Genomic DNA, 19,483 nt, shown 5'->3' with positions numbered 1-19,483 from the left:
GACAGAATGTGTCACTTCATGCTGCTGTGCTGTGTCTTGCACAATTGGAGCAGGCAATGAGGCGATGTGCTGGATACTGTAGAACTGGGGAAACAGGAGCAGTCTTCCGAGGAGAGGAGCAGGAGGATGGCAAAGACATTAGTCCGAGGAAGCTGTCATTGTCTGCAACTGAGCTAAGCTGTGTCGGGTGTTACACTCCAGACAGAACCTCACTGACCCCCTTGTTCTAATAGATGAGAGCTGGCTGGAGCAGGCAATTATTGACTCTAAAATAATCTTTGGTCATGATGCCAAAATCTGATTTGCATTGTGGGGATGAACCTCAGCCTCGTTGGTTGTGTTTTTTCTTTTGGCCCACTGTAAATAAAAGTTGATATTTGTGTTTGCTTAACTGCATGTGGTGGTCAGTGTCAAGCTGTAGAATCACAGTGGGCACTGGGGACAAGGTAATGTTGACTGAGAGGCTGTTCAGAAAAGATGTTATTACGGGAGGGTAAACTGTGTTGTGATTAAACAGTAACTGGTGTGAGAGAATGGAGTTCTGTGCACTTGAGGTGAGTCAGTCATGTTGACCGTGTGCCATGGGCAGCATGGCATTGGCTGCTGTACCATGATGTTTGCAGTGGGGGAAACACCCCCAGTTTGACTTCAATTTCCAGGTGCACACCAGTCTTTGACAGATTGACATTGATGCAAGGGACACTGACCTTTTATCAGATATCTGCTGAGTGGCAAGTTGTTTGAGGAATGGTGGGTGATAAGGTGGGGCTGTAATTGGATGTGCTGGATACCATAGGGACTTGGTAGGTAGTTAGTCAGGTAAGTTTGATAAGCTATGTTGAGAAAACTCACAAGGCCTCATGGTGAAAACCCTTGAAAAAAACTAAACACGGTTTGGATTTAGTCAAAACAAAGGAAGATTCAACCCAACGAGTTAAATTTTTGCTGAGAGTTACTAATGCCTCTTCAAAGTCTAGAGTCCTGCCTTTTAGCCTAGGTTACCAGTTTGTGTTAGCTAGGTCTGTGTTCTTTAGTCAGGCCTAAAATACTAATCTTAGACCTATAGTTCTTCCATTCAAACTGAATGTGAAATTCTATCATGTTAATGATACCTGTGACCTCGAGGCTGCTTTATCTTAAGATTATTGTTTGAAACAGGCTCATTACCACTCTGGAATGGCCTACTCCCTGGTCAGCACAAAAATGTACTATTCTACATTGTTCTGAGTACAACTGCATGAGCTCATTTCCTAATCTATCTTTGCCAATCTGATTGCCCAATTTAGATTCAATTTACCAATGTTTATTGTGATAATCTTCTTACATGCCTTAATTAGTTTGTTCTGTGTACTCTATCCTACATTATAACTCCTGTTACAGGTCTATAAACTACTCGTGCCAAGTGAACTGTTAACTTTTCTATTTCTTATTTTTATCCAACCTATTCTATATCATGCTTTTTTGATCTAAGGTTATTTCAATGACTAATAACATCCTTAATTAATGGAGCATTGGAAAATGTTGAGCTTAGTGTTAAGGAGGACTTATCATCGCACATAGAAAAGCATTGTATGATTAGAATAAATAAATATGGTTTTACTCCTGGGAAATTATGTTTGTCAAATTTATTAGTATTCTTTGAGGATGGAACCAGTCAGGTAGATAAAGGGGGCCAGTAAATGTAGTTTACTTGAATTTCCAAATATTGTTCAATAATATGCCACACAAAAGGCTATTAGGTGACATAAGGGTTCATCGGATTGGGAGTAATACATTGGCATGAATAGATAATTCCTTAATACACAGGAAGCAGACAATTGACATTAACAAGTCCTTTTCAAGCAGACAGACAGCAAATGTTGAAGGGTTCTGAGGTTCAGTGGTGGGATCCCAGCTATTTACAGTCTATATTAATGACTTGGACGAGGATACAGAAATGATTGTTTCTAGGGTTTACAAAGCTAGGTGGAAAGTTAAATTGTGCGGAGGAGACAGAACTCCAAAGAGACATTGACACGTTGAGTGCACAACAAGATGGCAGATGGAGGATAAAGTAATGAATTATGAAGTTATTCAATTTGGCTGTAAGAATAGGAAAGCAGAGTATTTTTAAGAGGTGTGACATTTGTCAGCTTTGGTGTCCAAAGAGATTTGAGTGTGCTCCAATGTAGAATGTAGAAAGTCAACATGCGGATACAGGAAGCAGATAAATACAAATGGCATGCTAGACTTTATTGTATGGATATTGGGAGTACAGACTAAGGAATTCTTCAAAAATGTACAGACTTTTGGTGAGGCTGTATCTGGAGTACTGCATATAGCTTTGATCTCATATTTACAAAAGACAGCTCTGTGATGGAGGTAGGGCAGTGATCATTACCTAATTTGGTCCCTGGACTAAGGAGGCTGTGCTATGATGAAGGGAAAAGTAAATAGACCCTGTATTTTCTGAAGTTTATAAAACCGAGAGGGCATCTCATTGAGGCATAGAACAATCTGAAGGGTCTTGCTTTGTTAGTTGCTGGAGATTGTTTCCACTGGTCATAGAATCTAAAACACAGGGGCACAGTCTGAGGATAAAGTGCTGATCTCTTAGGGCGAGATGAGGTGAAATGACCTGTCTTGGAGGACTGTGAATTTGTGGAATTCTGTGCCTGACAGGGTGTGAAGTCTCTGGCATTGAATATATTTAATATTTGGAGTGGCAGATTTTTGGTTTGTTAGGAAATCGCGGGACGTGGAGAGTGGGCAGGAAAGTGGATTGAAGTTCAGTATCAGCCATGATCGTAGTGAATGGCAGAGAAGGCTCAATAGCTCATATGGGCTCCTGTTCCTATTTCTGTGTTCATATATAATTTTAAAGAATTAAATGTCTTCTTCACCCCCACATAGTTTACTTTAGTATACACTCCCCCTTTATGTATATACAAAACAGTAGACTCGCCAACTTGTTACTCCCTTCTGCTGGTGTCCTTTAATTAATTAATTAATTAATTATAAAGTAGCTACTCATGGGTTATTTAAAGCATTACATTTTTCTAATTTCTAGCCACTTACACATGCTGTCTAAAAGCAGTTACAAATCATTCAGTTTACGACCTTTCCTGGGATTTCACCGTTCACTTTTCTTTCAAACCTGGGGCCCTCCAGGACTCTCTCTACCTCTCGCTCGAACAGTAAGCTGTGTAGACTTCGCACCTCAGGCTGTGTTTATCTGTCCCCTGGTGTATTAGCTCCCTCTGGTCCACTCTGCTCTGCTTTTCTCCCAGAAGGCAAGGAAAATAAACCAGGAAATGGCAACCAGAGTTGAGTAGAAGAGAATATGGGAGTAAAGTAGCTAGGATATATAAAACAGATTATATTTATTTTTATCAGTATGTTTAAGTGAGGAGAGTAGCTAAACTAAGTTAATTGTAGAGACAGAAGGAATTATCATGGGAAATGAGGAAATAGGAGACATGTTGAACAAATTTTCTTCACTGTAAAAGGCACAAGTTAAACGACAGCATTGGAGGGTACATTTGAAGTGAAAAAGAATGTAAGGTAGTTAATATCAAATTAATGTCAAAAAAAAATTGGACAACTTACAGGACTAAAAGCCATCAAATCCCTAGGTGTGTTTATGGAACGGGCTGCCTGACGATATGGTGGAGGTGGGTAAAATTGCAACATTTAAAAGGCATTTGGAGGGGTGTATGAATAGGAGAAAGTGAGGACTGCAGATGCTGGAGACCAGAGTTGAAAAGTGGAAAAGCTCAGCAGGCCAGGCAGTATCCAAGGAGCAGGAGAATCGACGTTTCGGGCATAAGCCCTTCTTCAGGAATGAGGCTGGTGTGCCAAGCGGGCTGAGATAAAAGGTGGGGGGGGGGGGGGGAATTTGGGGGAGAGGCGCTGGGAATACAATAGGTGGAAGGAGGTGAGGGTGAGGGTGATAGGCCGGAGAGGGGGTGGGGGTGGAGAGGTCAGGAAGAAGATTGCAGGGTATATGAACAGGAAAGGTTTAGAGGGATATGGGCTAAAAGGCTGGCAAATGGGACTAGGTCATATTGGGATATCTAGTCAACAGGGACGAGTTGGACTGAAGGGTCTGTTTCCGTGCTGTATAACTCTATGATTTGATGACTTAGAATCTAGGGTTCTAAAAGAGATAACTGAAGGGATAGTGAATACTCTATCATTTCCTAGATTTTACTAACTTCCATTGGCATTGGAAGTTAGCAAATGTAATACTGCTGTTCTGGAAGAAACGTGAGAGAAAATTGACAACTTGCAGGTCAGGTAGTTGGAAATCAGTCGTTGGGAAATACTGAAATGTGTTATTAAGTAAATCATAACGTATTTAGAAAATCACAGTTTGATCAGGTCAAGCCAACATGCTTTTCCAAAAGGGAAATTATGTTTGACAGATTTCTTAGAGGTATTTGGGAATAGAAGGTAGATATAAGAGAACTAATAAATGTAGATTACTTAGATTTCCAAATGCATTAAGTTATCACAAAAGATTAATGCACCAGATACGTGCTCATGGAGTTTGGGAGAATATATTAGCACAAATGGAGGTTTAATTATGGACAGAAAGCAGAGTATAGACATAGAATGGGCATTTTCAAGTGGGCAGGCTGTAACTATTGGAGTGCCACAAGGATTAGTGCTGGTGTCTCAGCTATTTACAAGCTCTATTAATAAATTGGACAAAGAGGACCAAGAGTTATGTATCCAGGTTTGCTCCAATGCAGAATTAGTGGCAATGCAAACTGAGAAGGATATCAAGAGGCTGCAAAGGAATATGGATGTGTTTAAGTGAGTGAGCAAAAAAGTTGCAGCTGGAATATAAAGTAAGGAAGTGAGACGTTATTTGCTTTGGCAGTAAAAACAGAAAACATTTTGTAAAATCAATAAAAATTCCAAATGTTGATGTTCAGAGAGACTTGGATATGTTTGTACAAGAAACATTTAAAAAAAAAAGGCATGCAGCTACAGCAAGTAATTAGGAAGGCAGACAGTATGTTGATCTTGTTTCAGAGGGCACTAGTGTGCTAGAATAGGGAAGTCTTGCTACAGTTGTGTAGGGCTTTGGTGAGACCACATCTGGAGTATTGTGCTCAGCTTTGATTTCCATATTTAAGAAAAGATATGGTTGTATTGGAGCCAGCATGTCTGCTCTGTTTCTGCTTTAAATTCCTCAGTCTCAACAGTGGTCACTGAATTGCACTGTTTAGTCTAAAGCTATGTTGGGTCCCACCTGCGGTACTGTGTTCAGTACTGGGAACCCTCAATAAGTGTATATTGGCCAGTTCTGGATGCGGTGTAGATTAACTTGAATGATACCAGATCAAAAAGAGCTAAATTACAAAAACATGTTGCAAAACCTCAGCTCTATTCCCTTGAATGTAGACTGTTTATGGGAGGGCAACTTGTGCTGCAGTGGTAATGTCCTTTCCTTTGGACCAGAATGTCTATGTTTAAGTTTCACCTATGCCTGAGCTATGTCATAAATAGGAGGAGAAAGTGAGGACTGCAGATGCTGGAGATCAGAGCTGAAAATGTGTTGTAGGAATGACATCCACTGAATGTTTCTCACAAATGGAAATGTAAAATGTCATAAATAACCTTAGATTTTTGGATTGTTAAGATGTGAAAGAGAGAAACCTTTTGTGTGTGTGTGTGTGTGTGTATATACAAAGTAGTTTACAAACTGACTGACTATATAGAAATTCGGCACAATCTGGAACTACCAGAAGGTAGGACTAGTTCCCTCAGTCTTGCCCTCAAGAGCTGCCAGATAACCTTGCAGTTCGAATTGCACCAGAACTTACTAGTAGACTCTGCTTGCTTTGCAAACAGTGCCACTATAAAGAGAACAGTGGATCCTGGCCTTTGGCTAGTGTGGGCATGATAGGTTCGCCTCCTGTGCTGTAAAATCTTTGTCTGTCCATGAGGTAAGTCAGGGAGGGGGTGGAGGCCAGGAAGTGGACACAAAGCCTAATACCATCTTGGTTGGGTGCCCCAAAACACATGAGGAGCTCTCCTAAAAGATGTTGCCCTCCCTCTGCCATTCTTTTTATGCCTTTTTTCACTTAACATGCCTTTCTGCTTCTGCAGCCTTGAAGAGGTTACGTGGCGATGTTGACTTAACAACAGAAATGGATGAACTTCTGGAGGAGCAAACTGCACTCAAAAGTCAAAGTGCAAAAAGACTGTGGGATTTGTTCCAAGACCGCTCTGTTCGTTGGCAGTTAATCATCACCTTGGTGCTGGGTAGTGCCATACAGTTAAGTGGGAATGATGCTGTAAGTAGGAATGACATCCACTGAATGTTTCTCACAACTGGAAATGTAAAAGCAAGTGCTGTTAGTGTTGTACTAGTTATGTGTGGTGAAGTTTTAATTTTTCCTTGTGACTGCATTTCAAAATACATTTTGGTGGGAAGAATGAGGAAAAACTCTATGAATTAAGTGACACAATTTTTAAAGAGGGTGCAGGGACAGAGAGATCTGGAGGTTGACTTTTCCAAATTGTTGAAGGTGGCAGGACAAGCTATGAAGGATGGTGAAAAAGCAGAATGGATCCTGGAGTTTAATAATATAGGCGTAGAGCGCAAAAGCAAGGAAATCGTGGTAAACTGTAACAAATCACCAGTTAGGCCTCAGCTGAAGTGGTATCTCATTTCAGGACATCACACATTAGAAAGGATGTGAAGACAGTGGGGTTAAATCGGAGGGACATCAATGATGAGGGATGTCGGTGTTTTGCACACCTCCTGAGCAATGTAGCCTGTATGCCTCACTGTGTCTAAGCTCCCTATGATCTTTATGTCCTTGTTTGCTATGATCTGCCTGTACTGCTTGCAAAACAAAGCTTTTCACTCCACTTAGGTACATGTCACTATAATAAATAAAATAAAATAATGTGGAGAGAATGGAATAAGATTATTTTCCTCAGAGCAGGAATGTTTAAGGAAACATTTAATAAAATATACAGAACATAGAGTGTGGTTACAGAAAAGAATGCTTCTGCTAGCTGCAGGATCAGTAGCCAGAGGATACAACTCTAAAGTATTTGGCAAAAAAAAATCCAAAGAGAAATAAGAACATTTTTATACAAAGCAGGTTGATATGAACCGGAACACAATGCTAGAAAGGCTGGTGGAAGCACATTCAATAGTTACCTTCAAATTGGACGAGCACTTGATGATTAGCAGCAATTCAAGGGTTACGGGGCAACACCACATGTCAAAAGATAGCAGAGATCCTGTGTATGTTACCAGACCTTCATGAGGTCAGTAACCTGGGGCTTTGCTCACAAAGATAATGGCTCCAACATAAACAGACTGACCATCTTCAAGATTGCATGAGCAGGTAACTTATATAACTATGCATATCTCAATGAAGTGGCAATGCCAGTGACTGTGCACCATGGAGTTTATTGCCAGAGAGGGCAAAAAATAGATCTACTATGGAATTTTATTTCTGAGACTTGGGAACAAACCCTCTTGCACTCTTTCCAACAATATCCTGTATTACTTGAGTTACTTCACCTCAGTCAGCTATCTAATGAGTCAAGTATGATAGAGTTGAGTGGCTGCCCATTCTAGTGTCTTTGTACAGCTTACCAGGGAGCAGTGCCTGTTATCACATTGACATTAACTTTGCTGTGACACTGCATCTAATTGTGCCTGCCATTTGACATGTTTGTGTATGTTTAGATTTTTACACTTTCTTTGTGGGTTCTCTAGTCATTATGGAGGGTTTCATCTAAATCAACAATGATGGAAATAAGTTTGCCTGGCTGTAAGGATCCAGTGGGAGAATGGGAAGGACTGCACTATTCAGTGGGGAGCTGAAATGGGCATACCTTCTGCATCCTAAATGACTCCGACTATGGCAAGTGGCTGGAAATGTGAGCTGGGATTTCAAAAACTCTGGCAAGTAGATATGGTAGATAGCCAACAGCATTTCCCCATGGTAGGGGAGTCTAAAACTAGAGGGCAGGGGTTTAAAGTGAGAAGGGAGAGATACAAAAGGGTCTAGAGGGGCAGTGTTTTCATACAGAGGGTGGTGAGTGTCTGGAATGGGTTGCCAGAGGTAGTGGTGGAGACGGAGTACAATTTTGTCATTTAAGAAACATTGGGATGGGTACATGGATAGGATAGGTATGGATAGGATAGGTATGGAGGGATACGGATTAAACACAGGCAAATGGGACTAGACTAATTGTGAAAACTGGGCGGCATGGCAAGTTGGACCGAAGGGCCTGTTTCCCTGCTGTAGACCTGTATGACTATGTAATTGTGAAACCTTTTAAGATTGGAGAACTGAGAGCTACACAGAGTGAGAACAGAGAGGCATGTGCTGATGTCACAGGTTGAATACAATGTCTTAGAAAGAGGAACACAGAAAACGGAAAGAAAGATTGAAATAAGAGAGAAGGGAAGCAGAAAGAAAAAAATTAAAAGAAAATTGCATTTGGCATTTAGAAAATCCCTCTCAACAGTTAATGCCTAAAAGAATGTGACTTCACATTATTAATAATATATTTTCAGTGCCTTAGAGTTTGTTTGATAAGAATTCGCAATTATCAAATTTTTGAAAAGATATTTATGCAAGTAATGTCAAGACAGTGTTTTATGACAAGGATAGACTGTATTTGTGTATATAGAAAGGAGAATTGTGTCACATAATTGACAGACTGCTAGAATTACTTCTGCAATTAAAAAAGGAGATCAAGCAAGTCTAGGATTGTGGAGATAATTAAGCTCTGTAAGTGAATCTATATTGGCATCTTTACTCTGATGCAGTAGAAAAACATCTAGAAACTGAGAACATGAGGAATAAGTGAACCCGATTTCAAAAGGAAAGACCTTGCTTTCCAATCTTATTAATTTTTTTTCTGAGGTAATGAACAATAGAAGAAGGTAGTGCATTTCACAAAATCATAATTTTACGGTGCAGTAAGAGGCCATTTTGACTTTGTGCCAAATTTCAGTTTTTTTCCCTATAATGCTGCACATTGTTTCAATTTAAATCATAATCCAAGAGCCTTTTGAATGCCTCATATCAAACTGGCTCCACCACATGCCCAGGCAACACATTCCAGACGCAGACAATTCGCTGTGTGAAAAGGTTTTTTCCTCACCTCACATTTGCTTCTTTTAACTTTAAAATCATGCCTGTTGGTTCTTGAGCTTTTTACACATTGGAACTGTTTCTCCATGCCTACTCTATCCAAATCACTCATGACTTTGAAAACTTCCATCAATATACCTTTCGAAGTAATATTGTCCTACCTTCTCCGAGCTGTCCTCCTAGCTGAAATTTCTCAACCTTGGAACCATTCTTGTAAATCTTTTCTGCACTCTTTCCAATGCATTCACATCTTTCCTAAAGTGTGGTGCTCAGAACTGTACACAGTGCTCCAACTGAGGTCTAAGTAGCATCCTCTGTAGGTTCAGCATAGCCTCCCTGCTCTTGTACATTATGCCTATACCAATGAAACCTAAAATTCTGTGTGCTTTATTAACAGCTCTCTGCCTGGTCTGCTACTTTTAATGACTTATGAACATAGCCCTCTGAGGTGGCTGTATTCCTGCACAGATTTTAGAATATTTTATACTGCCTCTCCATGTTCTTTGTTTCAATTCTCACTTAGCTAGTTTGAACTTCATCTGTCACTTATCTGCCCTCTCCACCAATTTATTAATGTTCTTTTGAAGTTCTGCACTGTTCTTTAACTAATGAACTCCTTATCACTATTTCTCCTCCTCCTTTCTTCCTCCAAACTGGTTACAACATCAAAAAGGAGAGAGGAGGAGCTAAAGGTATCTACTCAGACTAGCCAAATTTGGGAATTCCTGTTCCACAGGGTTCACATCTGTGCAGTATTAAATGGCTTGCACTTGGGCATTGGAAGTACTTTATCAAAAATAGCACTAATACTAAAGTGGAATTGTAGTTAACACTGAAGATAACTATGGCAGATTACAAGTAAGTCTTGCAGAATACATGTTTAAATGGCAAATAAATGTCAATGTTAGGCCATGAGATGGTGCCAATTTCATAGGAGGAACTGGGAGGCTGTCCACTACTTCAAACACATGTATTTTTACATGGGAGATGTACCGGGTGGTCTAGGGTACAGATTCAGAAATGATCAAAAATGACATTGTAACAAAACCGTTAAAATGCACACAATGTTTCCAGAAAAAAGAAAATTCAGAGCCAGAGAAGTTGCATCAAACTTGTACAAACCTTGATTTGACCACACAAAGTACAGGTACACAATCCTTTATCCAAAATTCTGAAATCAGAAATGCTCCGAAATCCGAAGATTTTCTCCATAACAAGATTGTTTGGCGTGCGAATAGGTGACCCAACTCTACACCCACTTGACCCATGCCACTCAGGTGTGACATGGCAGCGTGGCTCAGCACTGGCAGGTGTCAAATGTGTCTCAGTGCTCGTTCTAGTCACATGTGGGTCTGCTGTTCAGTAAGATTTCTAAAAAATTTCACTGTGAAATATCATTTATTCCGAAATCCAAAAACCAACTGGCCCCAAGGATTTTGGACAAAGGATTATGTACCTGTATTATGCAGAGTTGCATATCTCAGTACAGTAGCAAAGACACCGAAGTGTTGGAGTTGATTTATTAAAGGTTTACGAGCATTATATCACACAATAGGAACACCACCATCTGCACAGTCCCCTCCAAACCACTTACCAGCTTGAAATGGCAATATATCGCTGATCTTTTGCTGTGGCTGGGTCAAAGTCCTGGAACTCTCTCCTGAATGGCATAATGGATCTACCAACAAGGATTGCAGCAGGTCAAGTCAACTCACCACCATCTTCACAAGGGACCAGCAATAAATGCTGGTCCTGGCCAGCAATGTCCACACCCAACAAGTGAATTAATTAAAAAGAAAAATGAGGTGAGGGTACAACTGAATGGGAGAGGTAATAGCCAGCAGTTCTATTCCTAGACTGTTGATCCAGAGACAAGATTAGAGTGGTGCTGGAAATGCACAGCAGGTCAGGCAGCATCCAAGAAGCAGGAAAATCAACATTTTGGGCAGGAGCCCTTGATTCAGAGACCCCAGCCCCGGGTTCCCAAGGCTTATGGTAAAAGTTGAATTCAATAAAAATCTGAAATTAAAGCTCTAATGATGACTGTGAAACCATTGTCAATTGTCAGAAAAACCCAACTGGTTCGCTAATTTTCTTGAAGGAAGGAAATCTGCCATCCTTACCTGGTCTGGTCTACATATGACTCCAAACTTGCTCCAATACAGTTGCCTCTTAACAGCCTTATGGGCAATTAGGGATGGGCAATAAATGCTGGCCTAGCAAGCAACACCCTCATCTTGTGAATGAATGATTAAAAATACAACTATCAAGAAAAACTGAACAAGGAGAGGTCTTTTCTCTAAAGGTCTTTAAGACTGTGAAGGGATCCTCACCACTCGACATCTCCATGGCTGACCCACCTGCCCTCTCAGTGACCTGTCACCCTAACACCTGTCCCACCTGCCCCTTAGCCTCTGCTCAGCTGCCAATTTGCTCCCCTAACTACCAGTTCCCTGCCTGGTGTCATTTATCTAAATGTCATTCTACCCTTAACCATTTAACTCACCGTCCAACCCCTGACCTCCTTCACTCACTCAAGCTCATTCACTCAGAGGAACCTCGATTATCGGAAGATTGGATTATCCGAAGAAGATTTCAAGGTCCTGCAAAAACTTTATATCAAAGAGGTGAGTATATTCGATTTACCTGTACTGAAGAACATGTGAAAACGCTGGCACAAACAAAGAAACACAAGCAGCTCAAGCATCAGTGACTGGATATTTTTAGGTAAGGATTGTTAACAGCCCTTTGCAAAAGTAAGTATTTTACAATATTCTCATCACTTGACTGAGCTATTCTTTTAAAAAAAAGGCCGAGAACATAGATGCATGTGTGAGGTGGGATTTCTGTCTTTCTGTCGCCAGACTGAGTTCAGGAACTGATGCTGGCAATAGTCTTGCGATCGTAGAAGCTGTTTGCGACCATGTTTAATGTTGGGATTTTATGGTAAGGGTTTAGTTCTTCTCATTTTAAACTGTAATTTGCAAACTGCAAAAGTTAGTTTGTTTAAATGGCAGACTCATTAAAATTATAGATTTAAACAAATTCTCCGGTAGAGCACAGCGTTAGATCAGTATGGCTTCCCCTAAAATCGATTATTCGAATAATCAATTATCCGAATGAAATAGTGCCCACCCATCTCTTCCAGATAATCGAGGTTCCTCTGTATATATATCGACCTGTATATCACAAGGAATAGCAGATCCTGTATATGTGGTAAAGCAGACTGTGTGCATTATATTAAACAATAGATATCACGGGAAATACTAGACTGTATTGTACAGCGAACAGCAAGCCCTGTGTTCACATTTTACTACATAGTCACTATATTTGCCGAGCCTGTGTATATTTTGTTGGACTCAGAGTTTAATATTGTTTTATTTTCCCACCAGATGTATTTCTACGCTGTGTATGTGTTTAGTGCTGCAGGAATTCCCAATGAAAAGATCCAGTATGTCACAATTGGAACTGGGTGCTGTGAATTCATCACTGCAGTAACAAGTGTAGGTATTTCTTTAATTTGGTTTGTTTTACCCTGGAGCCAATCCTTCTTTAATTTACACATTAGTTTATTTGCTTATTGTCTTTTTTTTTGTTACAAGTCATACCACACCTTGAATTTTGGTCATGTTGGAAAGGGAGTGGGAAAGAGAATTTAAGTGTGCAGTGACTGGGAGGTCTGGTTGGCCCCTGCTGGCCTGGCTGAGATGCTTGGCGAACCATTTCCTTTGTTTATATTTGGTCTCCCCGATGTAGAGAAGACCACATTGGTGCACTGGATACCGGAGGAGAGGCAGGTGAACCCCTGTCTCACTTAGAAGGACTGCTTGGGACCCTGGATGGCGATGAGAGGGGTGGTGTGCCAGCAGGTTTTGCACTTTTTCCAGTCGCAGGCAAAGGTACCTGGGGGTTCAGGGGGGTTGGTGGGGAGAGTGGTGCAAACCAAGGACTGGCAGAGGAAGGTAGAAAGTCCTTGCGGAAGGTAGAAAGGGTGGGGAGGTGAAGATATTCTTGGTGGTGGGATCCAGTTGGAGTCGGTGGAAGTTTAGATTAGATTAGATTACTTACAGTGTGGAAACAGGCCCTTCGGCCCAACAAGTCCACACCGCCCTGCCGAAGCGCAACCCACCCATACCCCTATATTTACCCCTTACCAAACACTACGGACAATTTTAGCATGGCCAATTCACCTGACCTGCACATCTTTGGACTGTGGGAGGAAACCGGAGCACCCGGAGGAAACCCACGCAGACACGGGGAGGACGTGCAAACTCCACACAGTTAGTCGCCTGAGGCGGGAATTGAACCCGGGTCTCTGGCGCTGTGAGGCAGCAGTGCTAACCACTGTGCCACCATGCCACCCACAAGTGTTTAATGAAGTGTTTAAGGATGATGCGTTGGATGCAGAGACTGGTTGCCAGTGCCAGTGGTTGTGAGTTCTGAGAAAAGATAATAGACTGTGGCTTTCCATTCTGAAAATCTAAAAGGTGATCTTATCGGGATTTAAGGATTGTTGAGGATGTAGAAAACATTAACTGTGAACACCAAATTAAACTACTGAAGTAAAGCTTCAGAGTTCAAACTGGTAGAGGGTAACTTTATGAGTGTTAGGATAATTTTACAAGTCGACCAATTAAGCATTCCCCTTTTCTAGTATTTTTAGTAGTGCAGTAAATGTGAGAGAATCTTGTCTTTCGATGCTGAAAGTTGTATCTGAAGCTGAATGCTGAAATACTAGCATAGATGATAAGAACCAGAATATTATGTTAGATCTGAATAAAGCTTTAGTTAGGCCACAGGAATACTGTATTTAATTCTAGCCACAGCACTATAGCAAAGATATGATTATGTTGGAGGGGGTGCAGAGGAGAGTCACCATGAGATAAACACTTGTTATAAGTACTTTCTGCACTATATACAAAGTTCCTACCAAAGAAGCAAAGACAGGTCACTCCAGGTCTTCTATTCTTCCCTATCTCCAAGAATGCCCTCTGCAGCCAGTCAGAGTCTGAAAACCAAGTTGCATTATTTGACTGTCATTTAATGTAAATGGAAGATCAAACCAACTGTAATAACTTTTATCAAAATCAGTTCGGCATGAACGATGAGCAGATTCATTGTGACAGACTCTGAACTGTTCATTGCAATCATAACTGATTAGAATTCTGCTCTCATGACTGAAGTCACAAAATCTTTTTCACCCAATGTTTTACATGTTAAATAAACTTCCATGTTGAGTAATGGGGCTAAATGCCCAGGGCTTTTTCAGGAAACAATAGAATTTTACAATGGAGTGTCATGCCTGGATAGCTGGATAGTGTATTCAGTTTCTTCCACTGTTTTTTAATTTTTTAGTGACAGTGTATTCTGTTACTGTCATAAGCTGTGAATGAATCGCTGTATTGCGCTAGATCAAATTGTGCATGAATTACTGCACTGGTCCAGGTATGACCAGATTACTGACAAGATTATTGAATTGGTTCAGATTAGGCTAGGCTGTGAACTGGTTACTAAACCGTCCCAGGTCAACATGCACATGTGTTACTGCACCACAATATAGTACCATGCTGGTGTGTGAATGTACAGACTGTAACTTAATATTCAATGGTATTAAAACCTGGATTTTCATTATAATCAAAGCCAATACCTGAATAATTTTTCAAATTGTAGAAGTATCCAAAAGATTATACCAACTCAGAATTGGGCCATAGCTACATCATGGATCATAGGGTCACACAGCATAGAAGAAGTCCTTTGATATATTGAGTTTGTGCTGATCAAACTTTACTGATTCCACGTTCCAGCACTTGGCCTGTATAATATTTCAAGTCCTCATCCATATACTTTTTAAAGGTTGTGTGGTTTCCCACCTCTACTGTCCTCCAGGGACTGCATTCCGGACTTCTACCACCCTCTGTCTGAAAAAGCCTTGCCTCACCTCCCCCTGAAACCTTCTGCCTTTCACCATAAAACCATGTCCCCTTATTGACCCTTTCTATCCACCTTATCCATGACCCACATAATTTTATATTGAGGTCCTCAATTAGGTCCCCCCTAAACTTTCTCTACTCTAAAGGAAACAACGTGACCTTATCCAGCCTCTCCATAACTAAATTGATCCATCCCAGGCAACAACATGCTGGTGGATCTCCCCTGCACCCCCTTTCACATCTTTGCTATAGGATGGTGTCTAGAACTGAACACTGTATTCCAGCATGGACTTAATCAAAGTTTTGTTCAGCTTCAACAAAAACCTTCCTGTTCTTATAATCTGTCCCACAGCTGATAAAGACAAGTGTCCCTTATCCTCCTTAACTACCATATTGACCTATCCTGCTGCCTTTAGGGATCTGTGGACATTAACCCAAGATCTTTCTGTTCCTCTGAGCTTCCTTGTGTCCTGCCATTCATTGAGTACTTCCTTGTCTTGTCACCTCTTCCAAAGTGCATCACCTCACACTTTTTCAGGGTTAAATTACACCTGCCACTGATCTGCCCATCGGACCAATCCATTTACGTCTTCTTGTAACCTAACGTCTTATTCCTCACTATTAATCATATCATCCACAAACTTATCATCCTCCCCACTTTCTCACCTATATTATTTATGTATAACACAAACAATTAGAAATTTGTTGTTGGTCTGTTGGCCGAACTGGTAGGTTTGTTGGCAGATGTTTCATCCCTTTTCTGGGTAATAACAACAGTGTTGTGTTGCTTCCTGTGAAGCACTGCTGTACTGTTCTGCCTTGAATACCTGATTTCTTAAGCATCTGTGAAGAAAGCGGAGTTGTTCGTAGGTCGCACTCAAGCAGTTGGCATAGATTTCCCATTTTCTTGCTTGTTTCAGCATCTCTCTTTAAACACCTACGGGCGAGATGTGCTAGAAAAGGGACGAAATGTCTGCCAACAAACCTACCAGCTCAGCGACTGGACCAACAACAAATCCAGCAAACATTAAGAGACCCAGAACTGATCCCTGTGCCTTTGGTCACTAACCTCCAGTCTCACAAACAGCCTGCTTCAACCAGTTTTGGATCCAACTTGCCAAGTGACCTTGGATTCCATGTGCTTTTACCTTCTTTATCAGTCTCCCACGTTGTCAAAGGCTTTGCTGAAATCCATATCAACCACATCAGCTGTACTATCCTCATCTGTATAGATTGGGTTTATGCTGGGTTCTACGCTTTGCTATTATCTGCATAAAATAGTCATTTTGACAGGGTTTGCAGCATACTGTACGGTTTGTAATCTTCACTGGAATAGGTTGTGGAAGAAGGGGTGAGCAATTCTGTGATTTTCCTCCTTCAGAACCTGTTTATTGATCGGATTGGTCGCAGAATGCTGCTTATGGGAGGTTACAGTTTGATGGTTGGCTGTGGGATATTGTTCACCATCTCACTAACTCTCCAGGTGAGTTGCAGTCTCTTTCTCACTGTTAAAAGAAAGGTTTTATTTAGTACATTTTCAGAATGTGATTCCCAGTTTCAGGACAATGTGTGTTTGCATGTCGCTTAAGATTGTGTTTACGTTAATGGGAACAGTCTGCTGAAATGGAGTAGGTTCAAAATTCTCAAACATCTTAAGACTGTACAGGACATTGGTGAGGTCACTTTGGAGTATTGTGTGCAATTCTGGTCACCCTACTATAGGAAGTATATTATTGAAATGAAGAAGTTGCAGAAAGGATTTACCAGGATGTTGCCGGGACAGGAGGATTTGAGTTATAAAGAGATGCTGGATAGGCCAGGGTGCTTTTCTCTGGAGTGTAGAAGGTTAAGGGGTGACCTTCTAGAGATATATAAAATCAAGAGGGATATAGATAAGGTGAATAGCAACAGTCTTTTCCCTAGGGTGGGGTGGGGGGGGAAACGGGTGGTGGGGGTCGTCAAAACCAGTGGGCATATTTTTCAGGTGAAAGGAGAAAGATTTAAAAAAGACTTAAAGCACTACTTATTCACACAGAGAGTGGTTCGTATGTGGACTGAGCTACCAGAGAAAGTGTTAGATGCAGGTACTGTTACAACATGTAAAAGACATTTGGAGAGCTACATGAATAGAGGGATATGGGCCAAACGCAGGCAAATGGGACTAGTTTAGTTTGGGAACATGGTCGGCATGGACTAGTTGGACCGAAGGGTCTGCTTCTGTGCTGTATGACTCTGTGATTCCTGGTACGAGATGTTTTCAGTTGATGAGATACAGGAATGTTGAAACAAGTATGTTTTGCACATTCCAATTCTGGGTTGATTTTCAGAATGGGATAGTGATAACCAGGGTCACATTTCTTTAAATGGCTTATGTTTGCAGGCAGGGAAACTCTCTCCTTACAAGGAAATCCACTGAATGCTTTTATTCCTCCACCAGATCAGTGTGAGGAATAAATAAATGTGTGCAGAAAGTGCTTTATACTGAAAGTTTTTGTTACTTTTTTGAGGGTATCGTCCTTTCAAACTGAATAACGTCACTAATACCAGTTCACAGCCAGCTGGTCTCAGTAACCTACACTGGCTGAAATTTTCTGCCAATTCACACCACTGTGTGATCTGGGTAGCTGATCTTTTCAAAGTCTCTGAACATGTTGTTAACCCTTCTCTTTTTCATAATGGATGAAGGAATGCATCCAAGTTTGCTTACATGACAAAGTCAGTGGGAAAGTAACTTGTGAGCACAATGTACAGAGGCTGCAAAGGAATAAAGATACTTTATCTGAATGAGCAAGAATACAGCAGATGAAGTATAATGTCGAGAAATATTAGCTTAGCCACTTCGGTAGAAAAATGTAAAGGCAGATTTTTTTTGAAAGATGACAAACTGTGAAAGATTATTTTTCTGAGGAACCATCTATACAAATTACAGTAGTACTGTTATTAAGCAGGTACACTTAGCAATTAGGAACTGGTTTGTTAACTTTTTTTAACAAAGGGTTGAAGTATAAGTACAAGGAAGTCTTACTGTAGTAAGAGAGCACTCACGTGAGAAGTTGAGTATTGTTTATAGTTTAGATCTATCTGTCTAAGGAAACCTGCCCTAGAAGGAGCACAATGAGGATTCACTATATTGATTCCAAGAGTGGAGGCATTGATTTTTGAGGAGAGGTTAAGTAGACCAGGCCTAAAGCTTAGGGCAATGAGAGGTGATCTCACTGAAAGGGGTATATGCAGGGAAATTGTTTCCTCTAGCTAGGCAGTCTCGAGCTAGGCATTGCAAATTAAGAATTAAGGGTCAATTATTTAGGGCTGGCTTGAAACACGTCTTCATTCAGAGGGCTATGAGATGTGGAGTTCACTACCACACAGAGGTATGGATGTTGAGTATTTGCAAGACTAAGATCAATAGACTTTTGGAATCCTGAGAATTAGGAAGGTGGGAATCATGTGGGAAGGGGCGTTGAGCTAGAGGTTAACTATGATCTTATTGAATGATACAGCAGCCTTCCAGTTCATATTTCTTATGTTCATATGTAACTTGATGTTTGAACCTTTCGAATTAGGCTTTACTCCTGCCACAGCACTGCGCTTCCCCTAACATCAAAGTTACAAAAAACATTGTATATTATTAGAACAATTTTCTGTCCTATCTTTTTCTTTCTTGTCCTCTTTGCCACCTCTGATTTGTTAATAGTCCCATCCTTCTGCTGTGATGACCAATGAGTGTACTACCTTTGCTACTTTTACTTATTTGATTGCGGCCAGAATATTTTCAGTAATGTAGTGCCTTTGCCACTTCCTATCACTACTCTCTCCCAAATTATTGCTGCGGTCTCTTACATATCTAGACTTTGTATCATCTTATGGCCTGTCTTCATGCTGTTTCTGAGCCATATAATTCGAATAGAGCTATCAGTAGCTGCCCACTACTTACCTCAGCCACCTCCCACTCTACTATTATGACCTAGTGGTCCTAGTTATTATTGGTTGTAAAACAAAAAAAAAATCATCTTAATTGTAATTCTATCAAAATACTTAACAAAATATTGTATTTTTTACCTACTACATAATAACTAGGAGCAGGAGTAGGCCATCTGGCCCTTCGAGCCTGCTCCACCATTCAATAAAATCATGGCTGATCTTTTCGTGGCCTCAGTTCCACTTACCCATGCTCTCACTGTAACCCTTAATTCCTTTATTGTTCAATAAAATATCTGTCTTAGCTTTAACAATGTTTACTGAAGTAGCGTCAACTGCTTCCCTGAGCATGAATTCCATAGATTTACAACCCTCTGGGTGAAGAAGTTCCTTCTCAATTCAGTCCTAAATCTGCTCCCTAAGTCTGAGGCTATGCCCTCTTGTCCTAGTTTCATCCATTAGTGAAAACATCTTCTCTCCTTCTATCTTATCTATTACCTTAATAATTTA

At 40.8% G+C, this 19,483-nt stretch overlaps 1 protein-coding gene across 4 annotated transcripts in view; it reads left to right on the top strand.

The window, feature by feature from the left end:
• Nucleotides 1–19,483, top strand: part of LOC140487864 (solute carrier family 2, facilitated glucose transporter member 11-like) — a 63,939-nt gene that overhangs the window by 32,365 nt on the left and 12,091 nt on the right. For all 4 annotated transcript variants that reach the window (XM_072587221.1, XM_072587224.1, XM_072587225.1 and 1 more), the window contains 3 exons: nucleotides 6,103–6,290; nucleotides 12,518–12,628; nucleotides 16,437–16,538. In XM_072587221.1, the coding sequence (XP_072443322.1) occupies nucleotides 6,103–6,290; nucleotides 12,518–12,628; nucleotides 16,437–16,538 (401 nt within the window). The remainder of the gene's footprint in view (nucleotides 1–6,102; nucleotides 6,291–12,517; nucleotides 12,629–16,436; nucleotides 16,539–19,483) is intronic.

This window comes from Chiloscyllium punctatum, chromosome 17, assembly GCF_047496795.1.
Source record: "Chiloscyllium punctatum isolate Juve2018m chromosome 17, sChiPun1.3, whole genome shotgun sequence".
Taxonomy (NCBI): domain Eukaryota; kingdom Metazoa; phylum Chordata; class Chondrichthyes; order Orectolobiformes; family Hemiscylliidae; genus Chiloscyllium; species Chiloscyllium punctatum.
Note: the sequence above shows the minus strand (reverse complement) of the source record. Positions and strands in the feature narration are given on the sequence as shown.